Below are 23,472 nucleotides of genomic sequence, written 5' to 3' on the forward strand. Positions count from 1 at the left end.
GATTTAGTAAGTTTAGAGCTTTAGAGGATGGAAAAGTGAGGGCAAAAAGCTGGAAGAATTCCAAAACAGTCCCATAGCAACTAAAGGGCTTTGTTTAAATCCACTCCTGAGGTGCGATGGGAAGAAAAACAGCGTAGCCACGTCCATATTCTGCACGGCGATTAAGGGCTCGGTAGCCAGTTTGTTTTCTAGGCTGCCTGGTGGCGTGAGAACCCTGGGGGTCAGATCTCTTGGCCCAGAGTGAGCCAACTGTTTAAATGGCTCCCCTTAATATGACCCAGAACAATATCCTGCAGCCAGGAGCTGAGAGGCACAAGAGGCTGGAGAGGGGCAGCGAGCTGGCAGACAACCCATAAGACTGCTCTGAAGACAGGGAGTGACTTATCGCCTCCGCCACACACTCTGGATCAGGGTAGACCCTTTTTAGACCACTGTTTTCACACACTCTAAAAACACACATTTACTGAAATACACATATTCCTTGTCAGAATAAAAGGACAGAACAACATGTGGCTTACATTAATGGAGGAGGAAATCATCCTGCGACAGATCAATCCATTAGGAGTGTCGAATTCTGTGGAATCTGCTCAATTAAAGATTTGTAGGGCAGATTATGAGTGAAATGTCAATATTTTACCAGCGAATACAGTTTATACAAATAACATATTGAGATAAAATGCATACACATTAGGATTCGGCCATCTCTGGAATCTCAATCTCAAGTTGTGGGAAAAACATAAAATATTTAAAAATGATTTACTAAATACTCAATTAAATCACATTTGTTTTTCATGAAAAAGTATGTCAAGAAGTAGCATGTAATTCTAATATAAGATTTTTATGTTCTTGGTTATATTCAAATATACTTATTAATGTCATGGTCTTTAACACAAATTAAGTAAATCTATTAAAAAAAAAAATATTATGCAGAAATCATAAATATTTGGGGGTAATATTTACTAAGCCTATGAATATGTTTTTACAGTTTAAATCATTTAAAAACATTAACAAATTGTTGCAACGCCACAGCATAAATGTAGACCTTACTTATGTGATATTATTAATAATATAAAACATATTTAAAATGAATAGTCCTAATACAACCATGTTGAGCTTTGTTAAGCCTAGCTGAAAGCTGTTGAAAGGATTTTGGTAGGGCTATTTTCTTGTAGTCTACATGTATACTATAAACACTGCTCTAGCCTATTAGTTACATTAGGCAATTTTTTGTCTAACCTTTATTTTACCAGGTGATCCAATTAAGATTCAATTCTCATTAGCACTGACAACCCAGACAGAGTTTTCAAATAAACTCTATGCAATGACTGGACGAGGGAAAGTAAAGAGTTTAGTTTTATTAATTCCACCATTTATGTGGATATTTACATTATTTACAGAGGAATAACGTGCATGGGCAGCGGTTCATCATATTAAGTGTATAGAGTGTATAGACACACACACACACACAGAGGGAACAAAGTCATTAGCAAGTATAATGATGAGATAGCAGCTCAGACAATTGTTTTCTAAAGGAGTAAGGGGTGAGTTAGGATCAGAGTTTTAACATATGTTGAAAATAAATATTTAGGAGACCAAGCCTTAATAAGTATATTGTTATTTCAGCTTGATTATTTGGGTATTGGCTAAGCGTATGTTTTTTCCCCATTAGAGTACATTCCGACAGTGAGGATAATTAGATGTGCTTGCCAAAGGCAAAGCACAACTCTATATTTCTCTCATAGTCCTACTATTACTGAGGCTTGTGTTGCAAAAGGCCCCGGGTTCAATCTTCCACATTCAGCTTATTATTACATTCTCTGTTAATTAACCTTAAAACAATATCTTTAGAACCATTCCAGCTAGAGACCAAACCAATTATGTTTGATGTTCAGGTCATTCTAATTTAAAATTTGCAAAATAATTTACATAAAAGAGTTAAAGCAAGTCCCAGTAACTTTAGATGTAAAGTTGAAATCTAATTTTTAGGTTGGATTGTTTGTAATCCAAAGCCTGACCATACATTTATTTCATAGTCTTATTATTTAATTTATTCACTCCATGATAGTTTGGGATCATGCAGAAAGTCATGCGTTAAAGTGAAAAATCGTACTTATCGAATGCTTCTTGAGTTTTGCATTAACAATAACGTTCCCAGTAACACCATGAAACCGACGGGCTACCTTTGCACACGCAATTTTGCCTCGATCAGACCCGCTGCTACCACTTCTGCCGAGCCATTTCCACATACAACTGAATATGTTGTAAAAATCCAATGCACGCCCCTCACAAATCAACTTGCAACTGCCTCTGCCAGACAATTCTGCCACATAGGTTCATCATTCAACATCAAATATATCTTTCACTGTACCAAAACGCAGTGTGTTTTTTACACAGTCAACCAGTGGAACTAGCCTACTGTTGAAATTAACAAATATTTATTCTTGAATACATTGAGTCGTGCATTAACTTATCAATACTGCGAACACTGAGCGTAGTGCTCGTGGAGTTGGTTTACAGTGGAGCATGCTGACTAAGCATTGCCCATAGCAATGTATAGGGATGTTGTCTGCGTACTTTAGGCAATACTTTGGCTATTTTTAAAGCTGTTTGTTATAATATTCCTAACACGGTCTGACATTTTCCTTATTTCTCCTCACTGTAATGCTGGGTTAATTCCAAAATGGTTAAAGAGGCCTTGCACCCTGGGGGACCATTAGGTGGTTCCTACCTAATGGTATGTGTCCGTGAGATTTGTAACAAACATACTTGGCCAGAGAGAGAGCGGGAATGAGATTTGTGTGCTAAAAAACTCATTATTACGTCTGAACATGTATTGAAGACCTAGCAAGATCTGAAAAAATCTTGCGTTTAGCCACTATTGTCATAAAAGCTCAAATTCATTTTCTGCATGTTACTTGTTCGATTATCGGCTGATAGGCGCTACTGGGCTTGATCTGTGCATAATCTGTAAAATGTTACCTCAGCAGCAATTGTACTTGCCATGTCGCGAATGTAAACACATTTAGATCATCCTACAAAAGAATGCTTAGCCAGGAAAACACTGAGAAAACTGAACTTAGGAAAATATCATTTAAAATGTAAAATAAACAGTATTTATAGGGCCCAGATTTGGTTTGTTTATATACCCAGGACTATTGACACAAATGTAGTGCAGTGCTTTTATACAATAAAGATGTAGGAAAAAGTAGCAGGGAATAGAAAAACATGCCTAACTGAAAGCAAAATGTTTTTAAAAAGTAAAATAATTTTGTCTCACAACGTTAATAAAAAAGTAGCTCTCATATCCAAAAAGGTTAGAGAACCCTGCAATACACATTTATGCATGTTATGTTTTTTGCACTAGAGACAATTAAAACACTACCTCAACATTGTGCTTCTAAATGTATTTGCGAGTGCCTAGATTTGTCTGAGTAGGAGCTGTGCTCCATGAAAAAAAAAAAGCCAATGTGGAGCCCTGGGTCAACGCTAGGCAATGCCTCCCAAGAAAGAATTTGTGCCCACCCAGTTTTGTTTCTCTATAAACATATTTTTGCTGCTAACCTTGTTCCAAGGTTATTGTGTAATTTGGGTAGAAGTGTCTGGAAACAAGATGACTCTGCATTATTACTCTCTACAGCACTGCTATAGCACACAAGACGTGATGTGGCCTACACAACTTTGTGTGCCACGTGTTGTTTTTAAAGTCAACATTTTCACTTTCATGAATAATCTTTAATTCATCTTTTGTTAATTATGTTGTCCCATGAATGTGCACTTACTTTTTTATTCCTGCATATGTATAAACATACAATTATTTCACCGAATTTTGGTGATACCACTGCAGTTCTCCCATTGTTTTTCATAACACTCCTGACCAAAATGCCAGACAGTCATCGAAGACAGACTCAGACTGCACTCCAAACAGACTGCTGGACGCAAATAGTCCAATCCATCCATCCATCTGGTTGTTCTACCTGGTTCTACCCTCCCTCTACCCCACAGGTCCTGGTGCATGTTCTGGTTGTTCTACCTGGTTCTACCCTTCCTCTACCCCACAGGTCCTGGTGCATGTTCTGGTTGTTCTACCTGGTTCTACCCTCCCTCTACCCCACAGGTCCTGGTGCATGTTCTGGTTGTTCTACCTGGTTCTACCCTCCCTCTACCCCACAGGTCCTGGTGCATGTTCTGGTTGTTCTACCTGGTTCTACCCTTCCTCTACCCCACAGGTCCTGGTGAATGTTCTGGTTGTTCTACCTGGTTCTACCTTTCCTCTACCCCACAGGTCCTGGTGCATGTTCTGGTTGTTCTACCTGGTTCTACCCTTCCTTTGCTCCACCAGGCTACACTACTGTTTTGTAAAACATTTCCACTGGCTTTATTACATCTACTAACAAACCTCATCAAATGTACGATGAATACTAAAACAGCAGTACATTCAGAGTTTATTTAGAGTATTGCCAAACACTTAAATTAAGGTATATCACCAGTAACTAACAGCATAAACAAATCACTACTCCCACTTTAGCTTATTTGATGAATGACTGTTAAAGGCTCTCTGGGTCCATGTCCACTCAGACAGAGAGGGGGAAGCAGGGACAGACACCCAACAGCCTGGCCCCAACAGCCTGGCCCCAACAGCCTGGCCCCAACAGCCTGGCCCCAACAGCCTGGCCCCAACAGCCTGGCCCCAGCCCTGCAGCCGAGCCTCAGGCTATGGGAGGAGAGGAATAGAGCTGCTTTGAATTCCTCCACCCTCTAGGGATGAAGGGATGGAGAAAGCACGAGTAGGACAAAGGTTTAGTGCTGTAGGATGTAACAGGACAGGAGACCATGTAAAACCATTTAACCTGGGATATCATACTGGGCGGTGGTATTGGACAGGACACTCAGGTCTATCTATTATAATGCTACAGCTGGAAAGCACTAGGAGCAGCATACGCTACAAGAATGATTTATTCCTTCATCCATGGTGTTTTGTTGGCTCAGTATTGGTGTGGAACTATAGTAGGTGTAGATCACTCACGCACCCTAGAGGCAATACTGTCTTCCCACATGAGGCGAAGACACAGAACAGTCATCAGCCAGAGGAAGCCCTGGCGGCTGATGTCATCTTCACCATGACACTGTGCAGCTCATCTCAAGCAAGGCCCAGGAGTGATGCAGGAATGTAGGTTTTATTCTTGAATCTTCACATTCAACACTAACTGTAAAAACAAGACTAGCTAGTACTAGAGATACCGAGGGCTTACTCTGAGTTAGGCAAAACTGCTTTTGACTACCATTCATGAAATGCCTTGCAGGGTAAAATTAAGTCATAAACATTAGTGCCAGTAGGGCTGTTTAATTGTCTAATAAAATACATTTCCACTGTGAACTGGGATCGCTTGTCTTAATGCATGTGCTTCCCATCCATTTGATTCATTGTGTTTTTTATACATACTATCTGTAATAAAGGGCTCAACTGTAAACGAGACCTTGGTATCAGCTTGATTTACCTGTTAAAATAAGGTGAAATAAGATATAAATATTATTAATTATATTTATATATATATAGGGACAGTGAAGAGACAGACATAAGAATGCATTATGTAAAGTACTTTCTTATTGTCTGTGTATGTTTATTGAGTGTGAATGTTTATTTATCATTCTCATAGTCTGTATTGTATTACTCATATTATCATGTATTGTTGTGATCGTTGTTTGGCTTGCCAGGGGCTACCTATGATAGTAAATACTAATACATTCAAATACATATAACAACCAGCACACAGAATCACGCCTCCCTACTAAACTGCCATCACTTCTTCCAACTTAGAAAGTGGTTGTTTGCCGCCCCCTTGTGGAATAAAACGCAATGAAAGCTCATTTGTCTATCATTTCACAACCTGTAACTTCTAATGTAATTCTTCATCTGGTAGATTATCAAAGAGCCAGACAAGGAAGACAAGGACATTTATCTGATTAAGTTAATTACAGCTTTCCATATGCACATCCTTTTATGTCCCATAGACACAATACAGAATGGACATCTGGCAGCTCTTAGTGACTTGGGAGCCAAACGAACTCAGTAATAATAAAACTTTCTAGACCGTTTCCTTTCTGGATCATATGAGGAACATACACACATATATATATATATATATATACAGAATGACCAGACGTATGCGAAGGTATACAGTAATGTTGGACTTTAATTGCTTCCATAAGCATATTCTGCATTTCCAAACCTCTGTGGACCAAAGAAAGACTGTGCACCTGGCCTGCACAACTGCTGAGACTGCTGCCGGTTATGAAAGGTAATATCAAAAATATTACCAGGAAGCAGTAAGACACATTGTTCTATGGGGTACACTAACTATCCAGCATCTGGTGTGTATGTGAAGTCTTCCTCACCTCAGCAGGGAGAAGACACTGTAGGAGTTCCTCACTGAACTCTGGTCCACCTGAAGTAAACTGTTCTTCTTCCTTTCAGACTGGTCCTAGAACAGGCACATTTCAACAACAGACCAAGCACATATAACGAACAATACAATAAAAATGACCAGGGTCAATTGTAGGGACATAATTCCTGGAAGAACAATACCTTATGGTCAAAGTCAGCTGCATAGTAGCCATCATTTAATCCAAATATGATCTCATTTGGATTCCTTGAGCGGATCTGTGGAAAAGCAAAACAGGGGGAATAATTTATCTAGCGTAGCAGGATTTTAAAAAAGAGAGGATGTTATTGATTACATCAGGGTGTCTTTAGGTGATAACATGAACCAAATCTAATTTAACAAGGAAAAATATAAAAACCGCTGCTGTGGTCATCACTATCCTCTTGCAATAGGACCAGCTGGATGGCAAAAACAGTGCATGTAGTACCTCAAAGGTAATTTGAATAAAAAAAATAACTATTCAGCATGACAAAAGAGTTAAAAAGAAAATCTTTGAGTGAGGAAAAGATGGGATCAATTCTGGCTTTACTGGCAGAGGGACACAGTGAGCGTCAGGTTGCATCCATCCTGAAAATTTCAAAAATGACAGTTCATAAGAACAAGGTCAAGCAACAGACATTGGGGACAACAAAGCTACGGACTAGCAGAGGGCGAAAACAACGGTCCACTGACCGAGATGACATTTGGTGAAGGATTGTGATGATCTGGGGATGCTTCAGAAAGGCTGGAATTGGGCAGATTTGTCTTTGTGAAGGACGCATGAATCAAGCAAAGTACCAGGTTATCCTGGAAGAACACCTGCTTCCTTCTGCTCTGACAATGTTCCCCTACTCTGAGAATTGTTTTTTCCAGCAGGACAATGCTCCATGCCACACAGCCAGGTAAATCAAGGTGTGGATGGAGAACCATGGATCAAGACCCTATCATGGACCTGAACCCCATTGAAAACCTCTGGAATTTGATCAAGGGGAAGATGGACGGTCGCAAGCCAGCAAACAAAGCCGAACAACTTGAATTTTTGTGCCAGGAGTGGCATAAAGTCACAGAACAGCAATGTGACAGACTGGTGGAGAGCATGCCAAGACGCATGAAAGCTGTGATAAAAAATCTGGGTTATTCCACCAAATATTGATTTCCTAAATTAAAACATTTGTATTTTGTTGTTGAAAAAAGTATATGAATGTTTTCTTTGCATTATTTGAGGTATAAAAACAATCCATCTTTTTTTTTGGTTATTTTGACCAGTTGTTATTTTCTACAAATAAATACTTTATATGACAATATTTTTATTTTGAATTTGGAAGTAATGTTGTCAGTAGTTTATAGAATGAAACAAAACTGTTCATTTTACTCAAACACATACCTATGAATAGTAAAACCAGAGAAACTGATAATTTTGCAGTGGTCTATAAATATTTTCCATTCACACGTGTGCACACTTTTACAAATGCACACTTTTACTATTTTACAAATGCTGTACACTAAATAACTACAAATTACAAACTGTATGAACAAATTATAATGGCTTTCATTCACACAGTTTCGGAATATGTCTGCCTTGTTAATAACTGAACTGTAAGTTAGAAAGGGGTATAAAAAATAGGTTTCTACTCACCTGTTGGCCGGTGTATCTGAGGCCGTCCAAGCTGACCTTCCACTCTATAAGGAGGGTGAACTGTTCCTTCCGACCACCCCAGATCCTCACCACGAAGCAGGACACAGACGTGTCCAGGAGGTCTGGCAGCATCCCAAAATCCAGACTCCGCCATGTTGGATTCTGCCAAAGATAGGTAAAAACAATAGATGACGTGAATGTTCAACTCCTTTAAGTAATATGTTACAAGTTTTTTTAAATGTTTTGTATACATACCGTACATACACAGTGTGTGTGTGCGCACGTGTGTGTACACACAATCATGTGCATACATAGTCAGGTCAAAAAGTAAGTACTTATATATATTTTCTTTTTTTTACATATTTGGATGTTTGAGCTGAATTCCAAACACATGAGTTGATGAAGGTAACCCAAATCAACTAACCACTCAAGCTGCTATTTAATTTGAAACCATTTATGCAATAAAAAAAAAAACTGAAATGCAATTTCCTCTTGTGGGAAAAGTTAATACATCACTAGCTTCACCATTACAAACTAAAATGTAAATCAAATACGCGCAGGAATTAAAAACATGCAACAAAACAAATGATAAGAAGATCCCAGGGTAAAGGCCTCTCTTGCCAGAATCAACATCAAAGAGCATGCATCAACTGTCAAAAACACACTGAAAAACAGGGCCTACACAGGAGGTCAGGAAGGAAAAGGCCTCCGCTCACCAAAAATTATTTTAAGACAACTGCCAGACAACACCTGGGTAAAGACCAAATCGTCTGGAACATTGTATTCTGGTCAGATTATTGAAAGAATATTCGGCAGTATTGTAAAATGCCATCGATTCGGTATAATTAAATACTGCCTTTGAACAGAAGAATCTTGTAGCAACTCTAAAGCACGGCGGTGATGGTTTTCCGGTTTAGGGCCTGACCAACTTGCCATCGAGTCAATTGTGAATTCCACATTGTACCAGAGAATCCATAAGGAGTATATGACATGATCATACGATGCTGAAGGCTCCTGCAAAAGGATTGGAACCCGAAACACACAAGCCAATTTACATCAGAATAGTTTAAAAAGAGGAAATGGAGGGATATTAATCCTACAGAAATACAGTGGGGGACTTGAAGCAGGCTGGACATGTAAGAAAGCCTTCATACAGACAGTTACCAAAAACAGCCATTACATTGATTCACAAGTCAACAACACATTTGAGAAAAATAAAATTTTCACTTCAACACACACATTATGGAGATTTTGTGTTGATCAGTAGGAACAACTCTAGATTAAACATATTTTGCTTTGATGTTGTAAGAATAAAATGTGGAAATGTGCAAGCGGGTGAAAACTTTTGAGAGCCACAGAGTGTCTAATTATGCCCTTTATCTACTTCCCCAGACTCAGATTCACCAGTACAATTCAGTTATATCAGTACAATGACTGGATGCCTTCAGGAACATTGAAGTAGCTAGTAAATGCAGAAACTTTTGATCATAACGTCCTTGACACTGAATGCAGAGAAATTAGTTAAAATGTATATATCAGCTTTCATTAGACACCAAATGTGATGAGCTCCTATGAATATCGAACTGTTGCGTTGACATCACGTTTTACAAGAAAATTTACACATTTCTGTCTGTAAGAGGTGTGAAAGGGACACAACAAACAAAATAGTGCTAAACCAGGATGTTACTTTAAAGGTCATGAAACTGTCGGCCTAATTTAAAAAGTATGAACAAATATTTAAAATTCCAACTTCAATGCCCCAAGGAAAAATCCACCAACAAAACACAAGCGGTTGGTGGATTTCAGATGTAACATTTGGATGCTTCAACACAGTGGGCAAAACTGGATGTAATGATGTCACATGCCCCTGCTGAAAAAATACATGGTCAGGGCACCTTCTTGTTTATCTAGTGTCATAAACATTTGTGCAAAGCCCCCCCATTCAAAATTATGGACCTTCCCTCAGAGACTTGACTGATTATCATTTGCTCCCATTTGTAAAATGGATGCTTGACAAAAGCAAGACCGGGAAAGTAGTATTGAGAAAGAAATAGCTGAGTGGGGTAGAGTACATGTGAATCAACAGGAAGAGCAGGCTCCCTCAACAGACCAGAGGTGACAAACGGAAAACAGACAAGAGCACAAGTGCAAAGGTCACTGGGAGTAACGCTGACATTTAGATCTCTGATCTCTGCCAGACTTGATCATGAGCCTCATCTGCAGTACAGTACATTACAGACTAGGGCCAAAACGAGAAAAGAAAAGGCATGGGAAAAATCTTAGGCCAGCTCAAGACATTCCAAAACATTTCACCTGCTAGTAATGGTCTGCTATATTTGGTTAAATTCATTATAGATTCTGTGCATTTACTGGTGCGATGACAAAAAGGCTGCATTTACCATTCTTGTTTGTTTAGATGACTGGGGTAAAACACAAAGAGTGAGGTAAGTACATGCCAAGTAGAGTAGCGTTGACCTTTTTAGGATGTCCTTGGCCTTGTTCTACATAAACATCCTATCACAGCTGTCAACATCGGAATAAACAGTACAGTAAAACACTGTGCGATGCCTACTGTGTTTTTCTGTCAAAATCTGAATAAACAGTACAGCAAAACACTGTGCGATGCCTACTGTGTTTTTCTGTCAACATCTGAATAAACAGTACAGCAAAACACTGTGCGATGCCTACTGTGTTTTTCTGTCAACATCGGAATAAACAGTACAGTAAAACACTGCGATGCCTACTGTGTTTTTCTGTCAACATCTGAATAAACAGTACAGCAAAACACTGTGCGATGCCTACTGTGTTTTTCTGTCAACATCGGAATAAACAGTACAGTAAAACACTGTGCGATGCCTACTGTGTTTTTCTGTCAACATCTGAATAAACAGTACAGCAAAACACTGTGCGATGCCTACTGTGTTTTTCTGTCAACATCTGAATAAACAGTACAGCAAAACACTGTGCGATGCCTACTGTGTTTTTCTGTCAACATCTGAATAAACAGTACAGCAAAACACTGTGGCAAAGAGCACATCATCCTGGGGTGGACAACATTTGCACATTAATGCACTGAGGTCTAAATTAAACCAAACAATTGCAATGACAATCTATTATCGTGCTTTTCTGTGTAATTTTAGGCCCTAGGCTACAACACAATGCAAAACACGCATAAACACTGTAGACGCATACAATCCAGGAATAGGCTAGACCTTCAGCATTGTAACTAGGCCTATTACAGGTAGTGGTGCATCCACAGATTGTGGCAGACAAAGCAAACAATGAAATCCACACAAAATGGACTGCCATGAAATTCCACAAATAGTGCAATGGTAATTTCTCGTGAATTCGGGCTGGCCTTTGCCAAAGGGTCATGGGCTGGGGCCAATGTTTCTTTGCTTCCAAAAATGACACTTACCAATGAATCACGGATGATCTCACTCTTGTAAAAGTCTGTGAGGGAAGTAGAAAAGCGAGGTTAGATTGATGTGAAAGCCTTTTCAAAAAGACACTGTGTAAACACAAAACCAGAAACAATACTTGTGAGGATGCAATTCCAGTAAGAGGGGAGAATGTTGGGAGACGTCCTAAGTGTTTGGACTGCAAACATGTCAAGGATTACCTAACAACAGCAAGGCCTTGAGCTTCAGGCTCTACCAAAGACTACAGGTCTTGTCGTTTTTTATCAAAAGGGTAGACATGGGGAAAATGTATTATATATGCATTAGGGTTTTCCAAAGGACAATCCAACACAGGGGCTTTCTGGTATTCCTGTTCAAAGAGGAAGTGCTATTTGAAATAATCTAATACCAGCACCAGTGTTATATTAGGCATATAAATAAAATGCGGAAAAGGACTTTGTCAAGTCTACAGACTTGTGCAAATGTGAGACTATTGAATTCTGTTAACAAAACCTTAATTCATGTGGTTCCCAGAAGGAAAGAGGTATTTTACTTTACATAGAAGCTAACATCTACAATGCCCTCCAGATTTATTGGCAACCTAGTTAAATATTAACAAAACTGGCTGTGAAAAAATGTCATTGTTTTTCCATCAGCTTAATCTTAACATGAAAAACATGTGATACCAACATTTAATTGAGTACATTTTATTTTAAAGTAGAATATGATCGGAGTATAATAAGTGAATGGGTAGTAATAGTTTGCTAGTTGTTGGTTATGGCTCACATGCCTGGAAGAGGACGCATGCATATTTTGCACCCACGCAAAGGCTGGTTCTAGTGACAAGATAATCTCCATAATCGAACTTTAAGAATTGCAGAAGTTTGTTGCATCTTGTCACCAACTCTCTAAAACTATGATTAGACAACACCTCCAAGCCCCAGCTTGGATGACTGTCAGTGTCCAGTCATTGAAATAACAAAAACCGAAAATAATTCCTAAAATAATTCCTAGGAACGAAATAGCTGACAATTTATTTCATGTAGAAAAATATACTTATCCGAAAATATCAGTGAAACAGCACCCCCTGTTATACATTAAACTGCTACACTGACAACCATTTATTTATGCTAACGTTGAGGCCTGAAACCAATCCAAACTATCCAGTCAACTAGTCAACTATCCTTTGGTATAGGATAATCTCATGTGATAATTTCTTATGGTATCAGTGGCAAGTTCAAGCTCCAGGTAGGTAGCTGTTACTAAAACACATTTCTTATTCATGTTAATGCTTTCATGGACATTTAAACATTAAAATGTTAAAATATTCACAAACGTATTCAGAACTGTGAGAGTACTTTTGCAAAAAGGCAACATGAAGTCCCAGTGTGGTAGCCTTTGCAACATTCTGGGGACCAAATGCTGTGTGTATATCAAGGAAATACATGCCCATCCAATAGAATACAAAGATTTACTGTATTTTGTTTGGAAGAAATACATGCCTATCCAATAGAATACAAGGATTTACTGTATTTTGTTTGGAAAGAAATACATGCCTAACCCTTAGAATACAAAGATGTACTGTATTTTGTTTGGAAAGAAATAGAGCCCCTATGCCAGGAATACCATATACTGCCAACTTTAAATGTATCAACATTTGGATAACCCCTAACCGAAGTTAATCATATTTGTAACAAGCTCAGTATAATGTAGCATAAAGGGGGTATCAGTGCAGTGATACAATTGTCTTATGAAAACAGTTGAGAGGTGTACTGTACTGACCTCTGGATATCCGATCTTCTAGGCATAGATGAAGGGTAAAATATGTGTCCAGCAGTGGAGAGCCATTCTTGTTGACAATGTTACGGGCCGCAATGCTTCTGAGATGACGTAATCGCCTCTGTCAGGGAGTGAGAGGTAGATGGTGAGTCAAGAAAAATAAATACAAGACGCATGTTAATTGTCTGCCAAAAACTAAAAAGTCAAACAAGGATTAGACCATTTGTAGGCCTAATGGGACATGTTCAATGTCTTTACAAAAGTCTGATCTTATACAAACCAAATTAAAGCATATCAACAAAGGAAATTTTACCCAGTTACTAGCCATGTCCACACAGGAGTAAACAAACAGAAGCGCACAATCAGAAGTCAGATTCTAATTTCCATGTAAAAAAAAAACATGAGCTGCAACATGGGAAGGACCATTTTTCATTTGATGTCAAGTCCACAGAAAGCTAAGGGATAACTTTTTAACCCTACGAAGATGAGTACACAAAGGACAAAATATGTTTGACCAGGCCTTATCAGTTTCCACATTCCAACTCTTTTCAAAGGCTACATAAGGGAGCTATATAACATGTGCAGCTGTACAAATTTCAATACAGTCGGCTAATTGTCATTTTCTTACTGCACCTTAATACAATCCTGTTTCCCAAAATATTGGGATGCTGTGTAAAATATACAGAAAAACAGAATGCAATGATATTCAATAGAAAATAGTACAAAGACAACATATCAAATGTTGAAATTAAGAAATGTTATTGTTTCTTGAAAAATATATGCCCACTTTGAATTTGATGCCAGCAACACGTTTCAAAAAAGCTGGGACAGGGGCAACAAAAGACTGGAAAAGTTGTGTAATGCTAAAAGAAAACATGGTGGAACATCTCACAACTTATTAGGTTAATTTGCAACAAATCAGTAACATGATTGGGTATTAAAAACAGCATCCCAGAGAGGAAGATTGTTTTTTAAAGTAAAGATCATGAGATGTTCACCATCTGTGTTAAAAGACTGTGTAGGCAAATAGTTCAAAAATTTAAGAATAATGTTTCTCTAGATAAAATTGCAAAGAGTTTGGGTTTCCGATTTGTGCCATTAACATTTTCATTTGTGCTTCATCTGTTTTTTTAATATTAGAAATTTCATTATTGGCGATGACGTCAGTCAAACCCCCAACATGCTACAAATTGAGTCATTCGTTTTTGTGCTGCTTTCATCTTTTAGATATGAAATAAAATGTTATAGGTCACACTCACTCAAAATAGGCTCAATCATTTGTGCTCCTTTTGTGCCGCTAAAGGTTTGTTTTTGCAACTGCTTTCCAACCGATAGTGTCAGAGCTATAGTGGAAAGAGAGTAAAGCCAGTGTGCTATCCAGTGGGAATGTAGCTATGTACCTAAAACTGTAGCAGTACAAACAAACATTTCAGCGGCACAAATGGAGCATAAATGACGCAGTCTATTTTGAGGAGCAGGTTGTGGGGCTGGTGCCACCTAAAATGAAATGTCTAATATATAAAACGCTGCAACAGCACAAACAAAACTTTTAACGGCCCAAACCAGCACAAACGAAGCACAAACTAATTAGCCTATTTTGACTCAATTTGTAGCATGTTGGGGGGCTGAGTGACGTCATCACCAATAATTAAATGTCTAATATATAAAATACCGAAGCAGCACAAATGAAAATGTTAACGGCACAAACCGGCACAAATGAAGCACAAACAAACATGACTATTTTTGTTGATTTCAGAGAATGTTGGGGCCTGAGTGACCTCAGAATGACCTATAAAATATTATTTAATATCTATTAAATGATAGCGGCACAAACAAAAATGTTAACAGCACAAACGGGGCACACACGATTAAGCCTATTTTGCCAAAGTTTTGCACTATGTGGGGGGCCAACTTCATATATAAACAAGATCCAGAAACGCTGCTGTCTTTTCTGGGCCCAAGCTCATTTAAGATGGACTGAGGCAAAGTGGAAAACTGTCCTGTGGTCTGAAAAATGAAAATTTTTTATTATTTTTGGGGATAATGAACACTGGACTAAAGAGAAGAGGGACCATCTGTCTTCTTATCAGCGCACAAAAGCCAGTATCCGTGATGGTATAGGGGAGCATTAGTGCACATGGCATGGGTGACTTGCACATCTGCGAAGGAACAATTAATGCTGAACAATATACACAAGTTTTGGAGCAACATATGCTGCCACCCAGACAACGTCATTTTCAGGGAAGGCCTTGATTATTTCAGCAAGACAATGCCAAGCCACAGTAAGCCCATATTTCAACAGCATGGCTCCATAGTAAAAGATTCCGGGCGCTTAACTGCCTAAAGTCCAGACCTGTCACTCATTGAAAACATTTGGTGCATTATCAAACAAAAAATACGACAAAGGAGACCCTGAACTGTTGAGCAGCTGCAATCCTATATCAAGCAAGAATGTGAAAACATTTCACTTTCAAAACTACAGCAATTGGTCTCCTCAGTTCCCACCTCTTATTGTCATAAGAAGAGGTGATGCAACACAGTGGTTAAAATGCCCATCCTAACTTTTTTGAAATGTGTTGCTGGCCTGAAATTCAAAATGGGCATGTATGTATTTCTCCGTTTCAACATTTTATATGATGTCTTTGTGCTATTTTCAATTAAATACAGGGATATGCACATCATTGCATTCAGGGATTTGCACATCATTGCATTCTGTCTTTATTTACATTTTATGCAGCATTCCAACTTTTTTGGAAACAGGATTGTATTATATTTGAGGCATTACATTGGAGATTTCACATTTAATGGTTCTGGGCTGATTTTTACGCAATTTCAACAAAGAGTCTACGGAGAGAAAAAATTAACCATATCTTCCGGGGGGATGGGACCCGTGAAATACAGCTCACCAACAAGACTAGGAATGCCCATTAACACTCTCTATGCACAAGCAGGAAGGTCTCCATAAAGCTACAGGATAAATTCATAAAACTATCAGTAGAATTTTCAGGTCTACCTGCCACTACCACTGACTATTCTCATCAAATAAATAATGTTGTTATTAGTGAGAAAGTTTGGTAATTAAAATTATTATTTCCGTAATCCACACTAGACATTAATCCAATGGGGGAAGAACTAACATCACAAATATATTAGATTTGACGTTTGTATCTAATAGCATAATTCAGACAAAATTAATCAAAGTTGGCATATTATATTTGTACATTATCCAGGCCTCTTTTAAGACTATTGTTTGATCTGTACTGTAGGTGGAACAAAGCAAACACTGGTGTCATATTAGGGAACCATACTATGAACCCAAACACATCCTCACATGAACATATGTTTAAGATATTGTAGCATATTCCATACAAGCTATGCACAAAACTCAATGCACTACCTAGACAGGCTGGCTAGATGATTTATACCCCAGTGACTTCAGTATGTAGCTACAACATTTATCTACACACAAATACCAGACAATTTTATCATGTGAAGTAGTTACATAGTTATAAAATCACATAACAAGCTGCATCAGTGTAGAAGTTGAAAAACATACCATGGTCAACTTGGTAAGGAATGCGTTTCTTGGCAAAGATTGCTTAAATCGGTGTGAATCATGCTGCTATGGCAACGTGCAAGGGGGGCTGTAAGCCTACAGGAGATGCATGAAGAAATTACATCTGCTTTGCATCATGGTAGTTGAAGTAACAATGGATAGCTTTGTACATACGAGAGGATCGTCGTAGGATCAATAAAGGATAACAGGATGATTTCTCCATCATCATGTCATTTCCAGCTTGTGAAGATTTTGGATGAACTGTGACTATGAGGCTGTACTCTATAGCCCATGCAGTTGCCCTTGTACTTAATACATTGACATATTTACACTCACGTACAGTAGTATTCTGACCACGTGAGGAAGACAAAAAAATAACAAAACAATAACAACTTTGTCCCTTCTTTAAATTCAAGAGCCCTTTACATCAGATTCTGACATAAACCTAAAATGTATAGACACTGATGCTAATTTCCTTTTACCTCAAATGTGGCCCACTGATGTGGTCATTCCTGTGAACATAAAATGGGCCATACCAACTATTTTATTTTGTTTGCATCAATGCACTAAAGCTTGTAATTCTGTAGCTTAAGGTTTTTTGAAATGTCTGAGTCTGAAATTGGCTATGATCCCAATATTGGCTATAATCCCAACATAAAAGTGGTGTGGTCATCCTATTTTTTTTAGCAATACATTTAAGCAATAAGGTAAGTGGGGATGTGGTACATGGCCAATATACCATTGCTAAAAGCTGTTCTTAGGCACCATGCATTGAGGTTAGCTGTAGTCAATCAGACCGTACACCAGGAGAATTATCAAAAATAACTTCTAACACTTAATTACACTGGTATCTAGTTTATAATAAGGGTTATTAGTGGTCAAATATACAAAAGCCAAAGGCTGTAACACTACACTGTTCCTTATATCCCTTAGCCACAGTATCTCAGTCATACACCACATTCGTCTTAAGATACCTTATTGCTAAAATACAGTATTTAGTACACAATATTTTTCTAAGCAATTTAGAATTGAAATTGCATAGCCTACATTACATAATAAGTGGTCCCAAGAATGAAACCCACTGACCTAGCAAAGCAGGATACCCACTGACCTAGCAATGTTATACAAGTGATGCCTTGAACATACAGGTATTTGTCACACCAGTTATGCCATGGCAATGAACCACTTATGAAGCATGACAGCTATAAACGCTTTTCAAAACAGATACATCATTGCCAATTCCCTAACAAATCATCAACATGCAATAGTTTTCACTGAGTATAGCTTGGGTTTTGGGACAACACATTTTTTTTCTGAAACTAAGATGTATGTTTAAAAAGTAAACAAAAATATTTCCTCAGAAAAGATCAAACAGATCCCACTGTCAGATTCCACAGCAATGAGGAGAACTGATATATTTATTGATAATTGGTTGAGTCAACAAATAACACTGATAATGCCCAATTTGTCAGATATTATATTGAAACAAGAGTTATTTGAGGAGCTGTTGGCCTTAAAAATCTAGAAGCACAGAGGGAGAGGATCCATGTAATCAAAGTGATGCTGACCAACAGAGGTGTATATCTTAAGTCAGTGGTCTCCATCACCATAGATAGGGCACTAGGGAGTTGATTGAGGTAAAAGAAAGTCTTGCTTTGAAAAATGCTGGTAAATGTTACTCTGTCAATTTCTGGGTAAAGATGATGGTTAAAACAGACTTCCCTGTTCTTAAACTGGCTCCCAGTTTGGTTCCACATACAGTACAGCTGTGAAACAACCTTCACCACAAAAAAGCTGATAAAATCAAATACCGCACCAGGCTCAGCAATGAACACCTGCACCAGTGTCTCAGTTTCCTTTACACCCTTTTTGCCAAATCCAAAGCCTTGGCAGGAAAAAAAAAATAGTTTATTTTTCTCATAAATGCAAGGGAAAGGCCTTGACAGACTTGACAGGCCCACATTAATATTTTGGGGTATTCAATGATTTTTCAGTGACATTTTTCACTGATTGTTCAGAAGACAGAAAATATATTAGTAGCCAGAAATTAATTTTGGCGTACCAAAGAGCATTCTAAAATGCAGACCTTCTATTGGACAACCGATCATCATTCCCACTATGAATAAATGTATGTTGTGTTAACAGAATAAGGCAAAACAATAATCTACAAATCGCTAAATTTTTATGTATTTCTGCTATAGTGTAGCCAAAAAATGGGATTACAATGCTTGTAATGTTAAAACTATATTCATGCATAGACAATGTAAATGTAATTAACTCACTGTTGTGTCATGTTTAATGGATTGGCATACTTTTTTTTTTAATAATATGAATCTCAGCACAATTCAATTGCTTAAATGTGTTAGTGAAAATAATGTTCATAATAAACATTTCTAAAATACAATACGGTGGAGATTGTCCAACTTGGTGTAGGCTGTCACACATTATGTTGTCCTATCAAACACTTGCCAAACATTCAGAAATGCTATGGAAGTCTTGAATACTGGGATGCAGATCTGCATAACATTTGAAAGCACAGTTCATGTGTTGACTTCACTGGGTGTTAGCTTAACAAAAGCCTTGCATAGACAAGAGTGCCACTGTTGTCAATTAAATCACAGGCCAGCGTGTCATGGCCACTACCCTGCACAAAAAGCGCTAGTATAATAAAGTGTGGGGAAAATCCCATGGGACACACAAAACCTGTGAAAAAAAAAGGTCCCCTCTAAGCACAGCTGCATCGGAATAGCAGAGGACAGTGTGCTACCAGGCCAAATGCTAGCCCTCACCTGATCTGCATGCTTCAATATCCAACAGCCCGCATCACCAGTTCCCACCAGCACAGGCATTAGGGATAAATCTAAGTCATGGGATTCCCTATAAGATTAAAGCCCTCAGAAACAAAAAGACAGCTTGTTCGGCAAGGCCTTTTTTTTCCCCACTCAAAAATGTTAGTGGACATTTCTCTGAACAGGCTTACTTGTAGCCATCAGAGCAGAGGGTCTCCAGCGTGATCGAGGCATAGGCCTAAGCCTACCATGAAGTACATTTTTGAGTTAGTCCAGGCATAAAAATCATAATTACAATAAGGGATGTTTGACAGAGCAGTTCAATAACTACATCCTTTCAGATGTGACTGTCTCAGTGGTCTTTTCATTTTAACGGCACCATTCTGTAACAGTCAAAAGAGCAAATGCTTTAGCTATGCAGCTCAAAAGTTGTTAATCTGGGTTTGGAACAGAACTGGTGATCAGATTTCTGAATGGGAATGTCTTCCGGGTCATCATTTAGCCCTGAACCTGAAAATTACCACAAAGTAGCAGATGTTGTCTACAGTACAAAATAAAGTTTAAAAGTCCTCTGCATTTTTCATACCGCTAATTAGAGCAAAAACTGTATTAAAAAACTGTATGCCATACAAATTGGATTCTTCAGGAATCCCAACACCCATGATGTCATGATGCCCATTCTAGACAAGCCTGACTTGACTACTGAGCCGCATTAAAACGGCAGAGCAGATGAGAACAAACTGGACACACACTTTGTCAAAACAAACACAACCATTTGTCAAAAATACTGACTTTTTGCACAGTATATTATATATACACAATGTTATAGGATTTTTGTTTTTGGGTTACCAGGTATTCTGCAAAACATTTTTGAATTTAGAAAATCTGTTCCCAAGCATTTGCAAAAATAACAAATAAATAAAAAGAGATATGATCATGTTTCAATGTAATCAAATAATTATTCAATTATTTTCAAATAATTACTTTTTATAAGAAGTAAATTTGCAATGTACATTTTATTCTTTGTTTATTGCAATTATTTTCTTCACCCCCGACCACCCACTCCAACAAAAATCATCCCGAATCTGAATCTATCGACCCATCTCTATGTTAAAGACTAGATTGGATTCTCACTAAAGACTCTGGACACAGCCTACCTCATATACTGACACGCTGGTTATATGAACATGTAAAAACATTGAAGCAGCCCAAAATGGTAATGTAGTCTTATAATTTTCATCTGGGAGAGCCAGAAGAGGACCAACTACCCCTTTAGAGTCCAGCTCCTCTACTGTATATCAGTTCTTGTTGCTGGCTCTTTGGGTTTTCTGGTTGCATATTTCTATAAGCACCGTTTGACAACTACTGAAGTAAAAGGCTTTATAAAAGAAAAACATTTGTCATTACAGTAGACCTGTAGCTTAGCAGGAGTAGCAGCTGTTGATGTGCAAAGGTACAAGTTTATTTAGGTTTATCTACAAAAAGTTATGGATAGCAGCGGGTTGATAATAAAATGTGTTTAATCAATTCTAAAGGGAAAGGGCAAAAAGGGGGACATTTACCACCTGAGAAACTAAGCTCAGTCATTTATTGTTTTGATGTGTTTGTATATAATATAATGGTAACACTAACTCTCAGCAGGCCATGGAGGCACCTTCAGAAATTACAGATACTTTTCAAAAAAGCACCACTTCCAGGACATATCAAGTGAAAGGGCTTGCAGGTAAAGGTTCATAGTGAACTGACGTAGATACTGAGTCCTATCACAATCAAGATGATTGCTATGAGGACTAATAAAGAACTCATTAAAATAACTTGAGAATTAGAATGAATGCTCTGTACTGTCGCTAGTCAGGTGACCAAATTACTTGTAGTGATGACCCCTCATGACTAGTCGCGCGCCACCGGTTCGGTATCCCTAGGTGTCAAGGCTAATTAAACGGGTTAGCGTCAATATCTGGGTAGTTGGCAAACTACAAGATGGCCGGAAAGTATACATTATGTTTGAACAGATGTCTAGTTACTAAATGTCTTTCAATTTACCGTTAGCAAACTAAGAGTTATAACTGTAAATCATTTGGAGAGTTACGTTATAGTAACTACAGTAGCCAGCTTAGCTAGCTCCTGACTGCAGGCCTGCAGTACTCATCTGGCAGTTTTGACATGTGACACAACGACGCAACAATACAAGACTAAACGCATAACCAATTCATACGAAACCGCGCTGCAGGATGGTTGTTTCGTACCTGTTGGGATGTGAGCTCAACGTGCAAAGCACGAGAAGATGAGGATCCAGAGCTGACAGAGGCGTTGGTAACGGGGTGATCCCGACCAGGGATGGAGTTCATTCTCCTAACGCTATCGGCACCAGGGGTGTGCACTCCTTCATTCAATAAAACAGCTCATCTCTGCCACCAAACAACACTAGATCCTGTCTATATAGATTCACCTACGAAGGAAATGTTTGTTGATCGGCCTAATAACCCACGTAGTTAGTTACCGTTAGTAAAAAAACAAAACAAAGCTGTCTTAAAGCTGTCAGTTAGCAAGCCAACTAGCTAAATAGCTAACTCAGAGCTACCTACATAAACAAAGTAGGACTTGAAGCTTGCTCAGGAAACGATCATCCGTCTGTCAGGGGGGTGCCCGGTAGATCACTGATTGGTTCGCGTCTGTGTCTATCAAATTAACTTCTACACTCCGTTGAATGTATTCATTGCTATTTGTTCTATTTAATGTCAATCACACATAAAGGGGGGAAATAATGTATTTTTTTTATCGTACATTTTTTTTACTATGCATAATAACAGAGGAACAAGTGTACAATAGGAAAGTGCGTTTACAAAATAATTTTAGTCAATTTCATGACAAAAAGAAAATCCATGTTTAAGTTTATAACTATTATTCCCTGAAGGAGGGAACGAAGTGCCATAATGGGAAAAACGCATGAATCAATAATAAAAAACTATTATGGCTGACATGCAAATCTCAGCAACAGACAAACGTATAAAAGGATGCCCAGTGTGGAGCCACAAGGATGGACACAGTCAGAATAAACTCTTTCCATGTGGTCTGGACAAGAGTGATGGGTGGGAATGTGTGAAGGAGAGTCCACAGCTACAGCGATGAAACTCCCTTGAAGAAACAGCAGCCATTTCTTGCCCAGGGGCACAAGGGTATACCTAGAAAAGACCAATGAAGTTTGTGTGATGAATTCAGGTGTTCTGTCAACTGCAACTCTAAACCGTCCACATTCATGGCAGGCCGAGAGTGACAATATTTACCAGGGAAGCCATCAATCTGAACCCTAGAGAGTAAATGTGTGAGATAAATAGATCAGTGTGTACCACTAGAGAGCTGATTAACCAAATTACCTAGCACCCCAAACAAATGAAGAAAAGCTCCCCCGACCACCTTCCACTGCCACGAAAAAAAACAAGACACTTCATATGTGAGACAAACAGAAGTGGACATCCTCCAAATGGGTGAGTCAAATTGACTATGGCCGTAAATGTGTCGTGAGCACCTGGAACTGGAATGTACACAAACAGCAGACAAGAACAAATCCAGAATGGAAGTTCAACAACCCCGCCCATATGGCGGATATACCAACCACACAGAGCTTCTAAAAGGGGCACTACACACCATGAGCTTCCACAGACACAAACCAATTACCCCCCTCAGAATGAGATTGGCAATTCGCAAGGATGAAGCCACATATCCAGAAGTCTGTATGCATTACTGTCACAAGGGTCCATGTAGGGACTAGGCATGCTCACCTCCTGTTGGCAAAAGCCCCCATACCAAGACTGAAGGAAGACAGCTGTGTTGTAGCCAGAATGGAGGATTGGGGGGGTCTCACGGTGAAGCAAACCACTTTCAGGGTGAGAAA

At 38.6% G+C, this 23,472-nt stretch overlaps 1 protein-coding gene across 1 annotated transcript in view; it reads right to left on the bottom strand.

Moving 5' to 3' along the window:
- uvrag (UV radiation resistance associated gene) overlaps positions 1–22,194 on the bottom strand; it is a 120,465-nt gene extending 98,271 nt beyond the window's left edge. Inside the window, exons 1-6 of the mRNA XM_010870695.4 lie at positions 21,827–22,194; positions 13,239–13,356; positions 11,474–11,508; positions 8,056–8,217; positions 6,584–6,658; positions 6,394–6,479 (exon numbers count right to left, since the gene is read on the bottom strand). Of these exons, the coding sequence (XP_010868997.2) occupies positions 6,394–6,479; positions 6,584–6,658; positions 8,056–8,217; positions 11,474–11,508; positions 13,239–13,356; positions 21,827–21,928 (578 nt within the window). The 5' untranslated portion in view covers positions 21,929–22,194. The remainder of the gene's footprint in view (positions 1–6,393; positions 6,480–6,583; positions 6,659–8,055; positions 8,218–11,473; positions 11,509–13,238; positions 13,357–21,826) is intronic.
- Positions 22,195–23,472: the final 1,278 nt, after the last annotated feature.

This window comes from Esox lucius, chromosome 7 (genome assembly GCF_011004845.1).
Source record: "Esox lucius isolate fEsoLuc1 chromosome 7, fEsoLuc1.pri, whole genome shotgun sequence".
In the NCBI taxonomy this organism is placed as follows: Eukaryota; Metazoa; Chordata; class Actinopteri; order Esociformes; family Esocidae; genus Esox; species Esox lucius.